This window comes from Hordeum vulgare, chromosome 5H, assembly GCF_904849725.1.
Source record: "Hordeum vulgare subsp. vulgare chromosome 5H, MorexV3_pseudomolecules_assembly, whole genome shotgun sequence".
NCBI lineage: Eukaryota > Viridiplantae > Streptophyta > Magnoliopsida > Poales > Poaceae > Hordeum > Hordeum vulgare.
Genome location: NC_058522.1, coordinates 512,616,417 through 512,630,461, shown reverse-complemented (window position 1 = coordinate 512,630,461; position 14,045 = coordinate 512,616,417). Strand labels below are relative to the sequence as shown.

At 45.0% G+C, this 14,045-nt stretch overlaps 2 protein-coding genes across 2 annotated transcripts; one reads left to right on the top strand and one right to left on the bottom strand.

Moving 5' to 3' along the window:
* Positions 1-2,192: 2,192 nt before the first annotated feature.
* LOC123451911 (protein transport protein Sec61 subunit gamma-like) lies at positions 2,193-2,492 on the top strand. Its single transcript, XM_045128467.1, has 2 exons — positions 2,193-2,286; positions 2,377-2,492. The coding sequence occupies exons 1-2, from the start codon at positions 2,193-2,195 to the stop codon at positions 2,490-2,492; spliced, it is 210 nt and encodes a 69-aa protein (XP_044984402.1).
* A 7,528-nt stretch (positions 2,493-10,020) lies between these two features.
* On the bottom strand, positions 10,021-11,024 carry LOC123451910 (RING-H2 finger protein ATL80-like). The gene has a single exon (XM_045128466.1). It carries the CDS (start codon positions 10,729-10,731, stop codon positions 10,183-10,185), a length of 549 nt encoding a protein of 182 aa, XP_044984401.1. The 5' UTR covers positions 10,732-11,024; the 3' UTR covers positions 10,021-10,182.
* Positions 11,025-14,045: the final 3,021 nt, after the last annotated feature.

Below are 14,045 nucleotides of genomic sequence, written 5' to 3'. Positions count from 1 at the left end.
GCTAATAGTCTTATTCTTTTCCGGCGGTATTGTGGGATGAAGCGGCCCAAACCGACTTTACACGTACGCTTACGTGAGACTGGTTCCACCGACAGACATGCACACCATGCATAAAGGTGGCTAGCGGGTGTCTGTCTCTCCTACTCTAGTCGGATTGGATTTGAATAAAAGGGTCCTTATGAAGGGTAAATAGCTTTGGCATATCATCGTTGTGGCTATCACGTAGGTAAGAAAGTGTTCTTGCTAGAAACCCAAATCAGCCACGTAAAACTTGCAACAATTAGAGGACGTCTAACTTGTTTTTGCAGGGTTTGACCTGTTATGTGATATGGCCAAAGTTGTGATGTTGCATGTATGATGTATGAAATGATCATGTTATTGTAATAGGTTTCACGACTTGCATGTCGATGAGTATGACAACCGACAGGAGCCATAGGAGTTTTCTTAATTTATTGTATGAGATGCAACGCCATGTGCTTATACTTTTACTTCATTGCTAACGGTTAGCTATAGTAGTAGTGATAGTAGTAGTTGGCGTGACGACTTCACGGAGACACGATGATGGAGATCATGATGATGGAGATCATGGTGTCACGACGGTGACGATGATGATCATGCGATGCCTGAAGATGGAGATCGAAAGAGCAAAGATGATAATGGCCATATCATGTCACTATATGATTGCATTGTGATGTTTATCATGTTTTTCATCTTATTGCTAAGAACGAAGGTAGCATAATAAGATGACCCCTCTTAAAATTTCGAGAACGTATTCCCCTAAGTGTGCACCGTTGCGAAGGATCGTTGTCTCGAAGCACCACGTGATGATCGGGTGTGATAGATTCTAACGTTCGCATACAACGGGTGTAAGCCAGATTTACACACGCGAAACACCTAGTGTGACTCGACGAGCTTAGCATGTACAGACATGACCTCGAATACAAGAGACCGAAAGGTCGAACATGAGTCGTATGGTTGAATACGATCAGCATGAAGTTGCTCACCATGGTGACTAGTCCGTCTCACGTGATGATCGGACACGGGTTAGTCAACATGGATCATGTATCACTTAGATGACTAGAGGGATATCGATTTAAGTGGGAGTTCATACTTAATTTGATTAAATGAACTTAATTGTTATGAACTTGGTCTAAAAGTTGTCTTTATAAATATTGTAGATGGCCAACGTCAACCTCAATGTCAACGCATTTCTAGAGAAAAACAAGCTCAAAGATGATGGTAGCAACTATGCGGACTAGGTTCGCAACTTGAAGCTCATCCTTGAAGCAGCTAAAAAGGCTTATGTCCTTGATGCGCCGCTAGGTGACCCTCCCGCTCCCGCAGCAGCCCATGACATTCTGAACGTCTGGCAAACGCGGAGTGATGACTACTCTCTAGGGGTCGCAACCCCTCTCCCCTCCCCCTATATATAGTGGGCACTTTTGGCCATTGGGGGACACTTTTCCCTCTCCCTCGGCGCAGCCCTGCCCTACTTTCTCCTCCTCTCTGTCGGTGCTTGGCGAAGCCCTGCCGGGAGACCTCGTCTCTCCATCGACACCACGCCGTCGTGCTGCTGGAGTTCTTCCCCAACCTCTCCCTCCTCCTTGCTGGATCAAGGTGCGGGAGACGTCGTGATGAACGCGGAGGTGCCGTAGTTCGGCACTAGATCGGAATCACACCGCGATCGGAATCACACCGCGATCTGAATCGCGGCGAGTACGACTCCATCAACCGCGTTCTAGTAACGCATCCGCTTAGCAATCTTCAAAGGTATGAAGTTGCACTCATCCCTCTCTCGTTGCTGGTCTCTCCATAGGAAGATCTGAATATGCGTAGGAAATTTTTTGAATTTATGCTACGTCACCCAACAAAAATCTCTACTATTAAAGGGGGATCGAACGTCGTGATGGTTCAACTAGCGGGATGGTTCGACCTCTCGTTAGCTCCCTTAGCAGTTCCACCGATTTTTTCCATCCCTCCATAAACCAATCAGTTAAATAGAGAAAAAACCGGTTGACAGAAAAAACCGATCCCCACCTTCCTCGTGATAGTGCGACCTTGCGCAAGCGGCAAGATTTCACGCGAAAAAACGTCACCCCCACGATCCCCTCCTCCCCGTCCCTCACAACCTTCGTTATCCTTAGAAAATTGAACGTCGGCGGCGGCTCCGAGATCTCGCCTGCCAGCCAGCCATGGACGCCGTCGACTCCGTCGTGGACCCCCTCCTCCAGTTTGCCAAGGACATCGTCCGCCTCGTCAAGCGCTGCCACAAGCCCGACCGCAAGGGTAAGGACCCGCGCGCTCGCGCGCTCCCCTTGTTTTCCGATCTGGTTTGTTTTCCTCTCTCGCCAGATCTGACCCTGATTCGGTGCGCAGAGTTCACCAAGGTGGCCGCGCGGACGACGGTCGGGTTCGTCGTCATGGGGTTTGTCGGCTTCTTCGTCAACCTCATCTTCATCCCCATCAACAACATCATCGTCCGCTCGGGCTAGGGTACGCCCGCGTCTTGATCCCCTCCTTCATTTTGGTGTTATCTTCCTTTTCCTCGGAGAGATCTCGTTCGGGTCCGTTTGTTTAGGTTAGATTAGATTAGATTTTTTTCCGAACTGAGTGAGGGCTAGATAGATATGATTTGAGTTGGTTCGGATTGAGGGTTCTTATCTTGACTCAGCATCGGCCGTTCGGTCTTGTGTATGTGATGCAGATACGAGGAGAGGGCCCGGATGTAGGGCTCAGCTTGGAACGAGGAGATTATCCTGGCCAGGTATATGTTCATTATGTATCTTGAGATGATTTCCCTGTCGCTTGTGTAGATGAACAAACTAGGTTCAGCTTGTTCTGATGCTTAATTGGTACTTGACAAGGGTTATAATATCTTCAGTTCTATACACTTCAAACATTTGCAACTCGAGTATTCTCTTGCTTAGTGTTTTTTACATCGTGGTGTTATCTTTGTACGAAGATGAGTGAGACAAATGTTGATACTGCAGCTCCAACATTGTATATCCACGTTGCAAGAAACTTTTCATGGTGGCTCACAGTGATGGCTTGGAGAGGAAGAGAAGAATTGTGGTGTCGTGCTCAATCTTGTATCGAGATACTGACGGTCGGCTGCAAGGTGAGGTTCCGTGTCATGGATTCCATTTTCAGGTTCAAACTTCATTCTCCCCCTTTATATTGTGGTACTTCTTCAAACAATTGAACAGATCGTTTATTATTATTGGCTTCTGGTTCACACAAAAAGGTTTGGCAAATAAACATGCAGTCGGTGGCCTTTTGTTTAGTGGGTGAGGAGTAAAACATGTAAAGGCCACCAATCTTCATATTCGAGCGTTTCAGTTGAGCTTCATATTCGAGCGTTTCAATTGGATAGTTCAGTTTAAGAATATATGAAGCATTGGAACATAGGGATGGAATGACGGTGGATCTGATTACTTTAACAAATGTGATCTAAATGTGATCTAATGACTCATGATGCAGATTCACATAGGTCATGGTAAGGTCTTACCTTTGATACTTGCATGATCGACAACCAGTTGCTCTCTATCCGTTCATGTATGCATAGAATGTTATCATTCTGTGCATATCTTAACTACTATAACCAAATTTGAATAGACACTGGCGGCTGCAGGGGTATATCGCATGCTGCGACCCGACGGGCTTCTTTGTGGATGGAACTTCAAGCATCGGACAGCAAGAGCAGCAGGCATTCTTTAAAGAATTAATATATGATCCAAGAAATTAGCTATAACAAGTTAACAACGCAGCTAGCTAGCTTTCTCTGTAGATAGATCAGATCGGTGGATTGATTGATCGACTAGATGGTGGATTTTATTGATCGACTAATTTATTGATCGACTAACTAGCAACACGCGCACAAACACTGGCATCTAAAGCATTTGCTTATATACCTTTTCAACTCAAGATGATACTGTACAACCTAGGAGCTACATGTATCACCTGACTAAGTAGATTTAGGATTTCTATACACCGGCATCTAAAGTATTTGCTTATATACTTTTTCAACTCACGATGATACTGTACAACCTAGGAGCTACATGTATCACCTGGCTAAGTAGATTTATGATTTCTATACTACTTGGACATGAATCGTTGCTCAACTCTTACAATCTGTCCCAGTTGTCAGTCAGCTTGAGTAGTAATTATTTTTATTGTCCCAGTTGTTATTTATTTCATATAGGCTACCTTGCTATGTCGTATATATAAGAGGCTTCATGCAGGAGGTAATGCTTGAAAAGAGTACGACAAGCATCATGTTAATCAAGTTGTCATGTTATTTTCCCTGCTTCAAAATGCCCCCTAAGGTGTTAGTTAACAGTTTTTTTAACAGAATTTGACTATTTCTGCACCATATATATAACCTCTCCTTAACTTGCCTAACAAAAATGATGGTACCAAAATTAGATAATACTAAGATTGTTGTGTCATCTAAAATGAAACTATGGTGCAATTTTTATTTATTGTGTAGTGCAAGCGGAAAATAATAATTAATTCACCACATGGAGAACCCAACAAGAACAATTGTTTTGGACTTTTGTGGTACTCTCAAGTGAGGGGTCTTTTTGTGGCCTTGGTGATATATATAAACAATAACCATATTTTGTATAATTCTCAACATCCTTGGTGTGGAAGACAGTAACTGCATAATGAAGTTTAAATCATACTTCATTTGTTTGTTTCAGCGATGAGCTTTCCTTTTATTTATTTCTTTGATCAGTTTGGAACCAGCCTTTCGGATCAGAGTAATTGAAAATTGATGTGTAATGTCAGGTCTGTCGCCGCAATGTAAAAAATGGGCTTATTTTATTTGACTCTTGTCATATAAATGTGTATTTTATAATTTTATAAATGCCCTTATCTTATGAATCATGAACAAATGTGGTTCAGCTATTTTAAAGTGGGATGCGCTATTGTTGTTTCGTTCCTTTTTAGTTGTTTGCCACATCATTTGTTTCAGGATGAGATAATACGTAAGAATCAGTTTTTCTTGTAGGTAATAATACCAATGCCACCAAATGCACCCATATTGACGATTTGCCAGTGAAATAGCCTTGCAGAATGGACTACCATAAAACATAGCAAGCATTATGGCGTGCCTACATATGATTGGAAAGCATGCTTGCTATGTACTGCTACTACACCAGCCGAAGTACGAATGTACAATTCCTCCTGAATTTAGACACTACTAGCTTTTGTAATTGACTCTGCCTATCGAGAGGCTGGCAACAAGATCGGATGTTCAATAACTAGAGGAGCAACACTCTGACCAATGAAACTATGAGCATGCGTATCATCAAGTTAGCTCGGTTCCACATTTTACTCTTTAGCCAACTATCTACTTCCTGTTGGAACTAAATAATCTTGTTGTTAGTGTTAGGTTCAGATTATTTCTTGTTTTTAGAGTCATGCATGCAGCTTAGATCACCATAGGTTTAGTCATGCCAAGTTGTGTGTGCGCATGACGTCTTGAATGTGTGTGTGTGCCATTGAATTAGGAAGTAGTCTACCGCATGGATGGATATGTGTTAGTCGGCAGATGCATGCGTCCATATAATGCAGAGCTGGAGCAGCCGAGTCGCGTTGACAGATCAGTATGGAGCAAGAATCGGGAGCCATTAGTTGTGACTTGGTCCTCAACATGGGCATCCAAAGGTTCTGCAGACTTGGTTGTCACTCAAGTTGTACATGCATCCAGCTGGTTAGTGGAGAGTTTAGTGGGTTAAGTAGTTAGTTCCTTGACCATTTGTATGTGTGTGGAGTTAGTGGGTGAGTGGCTACCTGATGGTCGTGTATCTCTGGCTACTTAAGCCCATGCCGTTGCATTGTGTCATTTGAGACGAGAGAAAAGAGTAAGAGAAAAGACATAGGTGCTTTGCCGGAAAACTTTATGTGCTTTTGTGTCCAATATGTACTGTGTGAGAGTCTTCTAATACTCTAGCATGCAATTAATTAACTTCCCAAAAAACAACATGGAAGGGGAATATGTTTGATTGGTTTTGAATTGATTGCAAGAAATACATCTATAGTACCCACAACTCTGTTCTGGAAACATATATGCATGGAATTATATTTGATTCCTTTTTATCAATCTCTCATTGTAAGTTTATTATCTTGTGGCAATAGCTGCCACCAAGGTATGTGCTCTTTTTTATACTTTTTCAGATCCAATTTTTCACATGGGCATCAGTAAAAAGTTGGGATCAACAAATTTATCGCTGGAAGTACTGAGCATACATATTCTTTCTTACGCTTCAAGGCTGGAAACATGGTTTTGTTATCAGCACAAGGGACTTTTGGTGGTCAAGGTTAACCCATTACCCGTCAGCCAATGCCCTCATGATCTGCAGGTGTACTTGCACGTTTTTTCGGATGAAGGCAGTAGCACTGCTTTAATGAGAAGATTTACAAAATTTGAGTTGCTTACACTTGATCTATGCATCTTTGCCCAGATTTGAATAACTTTGAGTCTGTGACCATCGCACTTGGCATCTTTTCTGATGTATTATTTGTGTTGTTAGGTCAAGCAGTACCTGTGAAAGACTTTGGAAATGTGATGGTTCACCGGGGTAATTAGAGGTAGCACCTAGTCCTAGACATGGAGTGTGAGAGGTATGAATTTTCAGCTTGTTAATCACGGTCAAGTGGAATACAACATAAATATTCTTTGCATGATGAGTCAGAACTGATCGCCACGTCCACTTAATACATTTTATCAATGTTTAGTTCTTAGATTGCTTACCCTGTATTATTCGACTGGTAAAATTGCATTGCTAATCGCTTCAAAGGACAAGTGAATATGTAGGTTGTATCCCTCTTAGTTTGTAAACAATCCGTTCACCGACTCGCTACTCCATCTAATAAGACACATAGATAAAGGTCAAGAATTTGTCATCTGTAGTTATCCCTTCTTAATTATGATAAACTTGCTTTCTTCTCTCAGCATTTTAGAAATATCATTTTATTCAATTGATTTCTCATCCTGTTACTCCATGTACGTATAGGTTCTGAAAGATCGCTCACTGTCCCATGTCTTCCGCCCGTCGAGAAAGAGGGAGAGCTAGGAGAGAGGGAGGAGCGCAACGGCGCTACTAGAACTAATCGCCCACAGAGAAAGATGTGGCGGCGAGGCAGTCGTTGGCGGCGGTGCCTCCGTTGACCAATGAGCGGGCAAGGCGGCGAGCTCCTGTTGAGGCGGCGGGGCTCGGTGCGTGCTGGTTCCTCGGGATCGAATCTTGGCTCTTCCGAAGCGGGCGGTTGCGAGCTTGGATCTGGATGATCCCAATGGAGAGCTGGGTGGCGGTGCTAGGTTCCAGCCGCCTCCAGAGTCCTACATCCCCGAGCTCGACAAGATTGCTAGCCACCTTTTGAGGTCCTCAGCACTCGGCGGGCTTCTCATCCTGTTCAGGTTTTCTTCCATGTTATGGGGTTGTGCTCCGGCGGCGACGTACGACCAAGGAGGACGGGGGTATGATGCAGTGAGTCCAATCTTTTCCAGAGGACAACTGATGTGTATGGTGTGGTGCAAATTTGCCGTTCTGGACAGATTTCCGATTTTCAAAATCTGGTACGCGTATGCCTGAGTCGCTTCTTGGCCCTGTTTTTTTGCTTCTTTTTGTTGATTGACCGTGAAGTCTAAAGTTCCAAATGACACGTCTACTGTCTACTTCTCTAGATTCAGTCTACTTCTCTAGATCCAGGATCTGCATATATAACGTGATTCCCATCTATTGCATTTGCTTGGCTGCTCAACTAGAGAACCGCAAGTTCATCTATGTTTAGAAAGTACTTAAATTTCAGTCGAGTAATCATCAAATCATTTGCTTATCCTGTTGGTACTACCTGTTCTAACGTACTAAATTTTTAGCTTGCTACTACCTCTTCTTCTATTACCTGTTCACTTGTTAATACATGTTCTACTTCTGTGCTATTTTTTTAGTGAAGACAGAGAATATGGGTGCTTGTAAGTCTCCAACTGTGTTGTCTTGTCTTGGATTGATCTCCCTGTTCTGATGGATGCCAAGCCTCCAGCTGCAGGGTAAACTAGATCGTTACATGTAATGAAGCCCTGCCATGACTCCGACCATGTCTCCAGCAAGGCAGCGTCTACAATACCAGAGCACCACCCTACGTGACTTGTGCAGTGACGAAAGGCGCAAACCAAAGGCCTCCTCGAGGGCTCACTTGAGATTTGTTGGTACGCTACATACACGAATGAAACTGAATATTTTTGCGTAAAAATAGTTGCAGCCTCTTGGACATGTAATTGTACTACCTACTCACGAGGAATCTCTTATTTTATGATTAGTACCACAATAACCTTTTAGAAGATCTGATTACTAGAAATATGGAATTTCCTAGAAGATATTTGGAAAGGAGAGTTCATGAAAACAAATGTCAGTCCTTTTATTTTCTGAAAAGCTCTCTTCATTATTTTTCTCGTCTATTCTTACTGCTTGAGAATTGTTGCAGTCCATACCATGCATTCACTGTTCCCTAATCAGAGTGTTCCTATGCTAAAAGTTGTTGTTTTGTCCTTGCAGTTTTTTTTCTATGGGATTTATGCCGTCTAAATAGTATTTTATTAGTTTTCTGGAAGGATGCAAAAGTTATACTGGGCTCCCTGTGTATAGTGAATGCTAAAGGATGCAATAGTATTTGTACAATCGGGAATTGTCATTCTCTATGTTTACCAATTGGACTCACCCTCTTAAGAGATCTAACTCTCAATCAGTACTACATTGTCGATTTATAATTAGAGGACCAGAGGGCAAAATCCAATGCAAGGCCCTACACATACCTGCCCATCTAGCGCATGGATGTGATTTGAGCAATTTTAGGCCATTAAGCATCATCTTCGTGCAGTCCCTACCCAAAAGGAGAAACTATATTTTGTTTTCTCGAATGTGATATAGTGATATGTATTCACATATTTACAGGTGCATTGATGTATTTGTATATATCTAATTCAAAAACCACAAAATTAATCTAGAATAAATTAATTTTTGTGATTATAATCGTGCATCCACCTCGGAAAATACTTTTCCATTCACAACGAATGAGTCTTCCATTGGGAAAGGCAGAGTCTCATTCTCAAGCCTTGCGGGAGGGTGTAGGCATTTTTTTTCTCTCTCGTTGCAATGCACGGGCCTTTTTGCCCGTGTGACAATCTTTATAGAAGCTATAAAAAAAATTCTTGAAATTTGATACTATACAATCAAATTAGATATCATTGTAAATTTTAATCTCTCGCGAGACACAGGGATTGAAGGTTTCCTCTCGAGAAGAGGGAGGGGAGAGGATGACGATGAGATGTATTTATCTACCATTTTAGAACCATGAGATATCATATGTGCATAGTCTATTCTCTCTTACATTATATTTTCCTTGATACATACATTTTGTTATCCCGTGGCAAAAGGTAAGAGATAGACGCGCGCCAAAAGGAAAAATAGCACTTCTGGGTACGGAGCGCAAGAGGCCAAGCAACGACCCTGAAATCGAGTCGATGGAAAAATTAGCTGCAAAGTTGGTGGCGTATCGACTGGTTGGTGCATTTGCGTGCGTGTGTTAGGTGGTCGAAATGGGCATCGTTTGTGTACATGAGGTCGACGTATCGCCATGACACGCACGAGCGAGCGAGCGAGCGAGAGAGACCTTCCTCGATCATTCATGGCGATGGGCCGGTGTCTGTCCGTGCAAGCGAGCGTACGTATGTATCACATCACGGCGGCCTAAAATATCCCGCCATCCCGGCCAGCGCCACCACCTCGCCGACGAGACGGAACGGGAGTGAGCACGACCGCCGCCATGATTGACACTTGACCACACTGAAACCATCGGTCGACATGAACATGTACATCTCGGTGACGAGGATAATCCTTACCGAAAGCGTAGGTGCCGCCGTGCCGGACCGTACGTCTCCTTTATAGTACTCCAGATGCAACGTACAGCACACACGTCTATATCTTCTTCTTCCTTACTTTTTTGACACCGTAGCCAGACAGAATTTGTTACTGTGGTAATCAATCAACTGAAGGCGATCGACCTACAAGTATTTACAGCTGAAATGTGTTACATACAGAAATTAACTAGTGATGCACGATCGCACGCTCTACAGTTGCATATTGTACGTATCAGCTGCACAAGTGCCAACCAAAAGAGCTAGCTGACAAAAGAAACGTCAGACACGGACGCCCCCCGTCCGGTCTCGTCGGCTACTGTGCCGGCGCCCGGCGGCCGAGGAGAGTGGGCGGCCGCGACGACGAGGGCGCGGCGGCAGGAGGGGCAGGTGGAGTTGGAGAGGAGCCACACGTCGACGCAGGCGGCGTGGAAGCCGTGGCCGCAGTGCGGGAGCGCGCGCACCTCGTCGCCGCGCGCGAACTCCGCCAGGCAGATGGCGCACTCCGGCCGCTCCTCCTTCTCCTGTTCCGGCCTCCAGGACACGGTAGGCAGCGACTCCAGCGCCTTCCTCTTGAGCCCCTGGCACGGGGCTTTGCCCATTGCGTGGACGGAGAAGGCGGAGGGGTTGCAGAGCCTGGAGCAGCGCGCGACCATGGCCAGCCCGGCCACGCAGAGCAGGAAGCAGAGCACCGCGGCAAGGATGAGGATCGTGTCCGTGTGCACGCTCGTCCCACCACCGGCCACCACGCCCGGCGGCGCGGCCATCGCGGCCAGGCGGTCGACGGAATGCTGCAGCAGGTGGCGCGGCATTCTCGTTCGTTCTCCGTTTCTCGGTGGGGCAGGATGAGATGAGACTTGAGACTTGAGACTTGAGAGCACTGTGGCAGGAGGGATGGAGGGGCCAGTTTTAATTAGGTCGTCAGTGGTGGGGATTGCGAAGCAGGGGAGAGTTTTTGTGTTTGAGCTCCGGTTTTTATAATGTCAGGATTAGCTTAGGTAGAGGGATATTTATGATTCGAAACGAAGATCATGCTAAGCGGGAGTGTCACTTTCGAACCACTCTTATGGAATATTTTCATTGCTACTAAATTCCAATCTCTCAGCCTTTTCTTCGCTGTTTTTGCTACAAGTGGGTACATGCATGTCGCCCTCCAAATTAGGTGCGATTGATCTGGGGTGGGCTGCTTCACATATGCTATGCTACTTCAGAATCGGCCAGTTTTAATTTTATATATGAATGTATATACACATACTTTAAAGTATAGATTTATTCATTTTGCTTCGTATGTAGACTCTTAGTGAAATCAGTTAAAAGACTTATATTTAAGAACGGAGGGAGTAGTAGAAGTAGTACGTAGAGTCTTCAATACGTAGGAACCGGATTTCTGCCGATGATATACGTGGAAATGAATGGGCATGCATACGTTCAGTTCAGTTCGTTGTGATGTGAACGAAAGCTGCGAGATTCCATAACCAAAAGCTACAAACAATAAAGTCGTCAAGATTGGCGTGTGACCTAAAACCGTCAGCGACGACCCAAGTGGTCAGGTGGATCTAGTTTGTTGGTCTAATGACGAGGCGACCCCAGCAAGCCATGAATGGACGCCGGCCGGCCGGCCGGCGGCCCACTCCGATGAGCTGGGACACTCACATCACATGCCCCCTGCCCGAGTCTCCACCTCCCCTCTGCCTTTGCGCTTTGGGTCTAATTGGGTCACGTTTCTTTTACACCACTTGTTATCCAGATGGCAATCATGATGCCTAGAACTAATGGTATCGAAAAGAGAACAAACAATACTACTACAAAGCAATGCGTACGTGAAAAGGGGACGATAAGCCGATTTGTAAAGCGCACTGCCTACTAGACGCATCACAGAAAATTACACTTCTATAAGACCATCTACAGCGGAGGGAGGATTTAGGCATAGGGGGGAGACGGCATTGAAGACCAAAACAAATGCCTCAAAAACTATATATATAAGAGTTTTATATTCATATATGCTACGAAGCAGTCTAGACAGGTCTAGCTATAGCTTAGGGCATCTCCAATGGTTGTAAGATAGTTGTTGGTAATTTTGACACATAGAATTTTTGATGATGTGTCATTGCAATAAATGAGGAAAGAGAACAAGGTTGTATGTAAATTAACCAACACCCTTGCACAAGCTCCAATGTAGAATGAGAGAGCACCTTATTTATTACCTCACATCTTATTGGGCAAACTAGATACAACCCATTGGAGTAGTTGTATGTTAAGGTGTTGGCTGATGACATGGCATATTTTACCAACAAGCTAACCAACAAACTGTTGGAGATGCCCTTATAGTGTTGAACAACTCCCTAGATGAAGTTGGTAATCCAACTACGCTCCAAAAAACGGCTTGAACTATCCTCTTGCGGAATATTGTCATATATATGACCAATTATTGTATAACTAAATAGCAGGATTAAGCTTGCATTCATATATTTTTGAATGAAAAATAAATCACTGCTTGCTGCTTTCGACTTGCTTTTACTTGATATCTAGTTATCTACCAACACAAACATAGTTAAGCATATATATAATCAATATGTGGTGTACTTGTATTAGGAAAAAGTTACAGATGTCGTAACAATACATAGAGTACCAAATCCAATACCAGCTCGTCAGATTTGCTCATAATAGATGATGTTGTGTCCGCAGACCGCACGCATGCGGCAAACATCGGTGGTCCATGTTGCTTGATGAAGCACGGGAGGGTTCGCGCTTCTTGACAGATTGCACCACGACCTTTGATTTAGCCCTATCCTGGTGTCGGTGGTGCCGCCAAGAGATGACCTGAAGCTTGATTATTAGGTTAAGCGACATGGAAAGAAAACGAACGGTTGTACATATGCATGTATTTTAGATGGTCTTTGATTGATTAGTGATTCGATTGATGCGTCAAATTACCTACAAAAACTACTGTTTTGGGCTTGGGTCAACCAACAATATTTGAACGCACAGAATAGAGGACTATATATCTTTGCTAATGGCCGGTACTAAGTAACAATTACACAAGATTAGTATTAGCCCCCCCCCCCCCCAAAAAAAAATCCATGGGGGTGGCCGATCCATAGGGGGGGTCTGCCCCTGCTCGCCCCCCTAGTGGCTCTGGCCCTGCTCCTACCCGACTCAAATGCCCGAGCAACCCGTTCGGTCACAAAAATTCAGTCCAGGCGGGTTTTAAAATGAGCCTCAAACGTCCGGACCGATTGGCAACTCTCATATTCAACCCAAATATATGGAGGATATAAAGGAGTCCGGGCACGCCCGTCACGTCGGACCCGACAATCCGATCCCACTGTAAATTATCCTCAAATTCTTCAAAACCTTCCTTCTCCTCCCGCCACCCTAAATCATTTCCCGCGCCCGACCCCCTCGCCGCCTGACACCCTTGCTCTCCATCCTCACCACATGTCCCGATCCGCCACCGTGATGTCTTCCAGCCCGTCCCCAATCGTCGCGACGAAGACACAATCCACCTGGTTCATCGGCGTCCATTCCTCCGCTTAGTCGTGCAAGCCGGAGCACGTCACTCGTAAGATGCGCCGTCATCGGCCACGAGAGAGGGAGGCAGAGTTGGCAGTGCAGGTAGGTGCGGGCATCGTAGACGAGATGTCTTCCCCGGCATGTCGGGCTGCCCGCACCCCATCCATCGAAGCGTCGGCACGGATTGTGCCATCTGTCATGTCGAAACCGTGGAGGATGTGATGGCCCACTGGGCCATTTCGAAGAGCTTTCTGGCCATGCACAAGACGACGCTCATCGAATGTGTCGCTGCAGCTTGTTCCTTGTTCTGGAACGGATGGTTTCTATCCATCTAGACTATCTATGCTCATCATCAGCTCTTTATTTGTAACGCTTGAGCAACGCGCGCGCATTTTTTTGAACGATCGCTGAAGACGTTGTAAAATGTTTTTTTTTCGGGTCGCGCGTGTCGGAGATGCTTTAAGGAACGCGATCTATGGGCAAAATGGCTCGAGAGTTGGTGGCCCGTACTACTACGTCCACCCGTCGTCGCATTTGCTTGCATGGGTCGGCCATCGTCCGTCTGTGGGCCCGAGCGTCGACAGATGTCCATGAACGGCACGAGAGCCCTCGC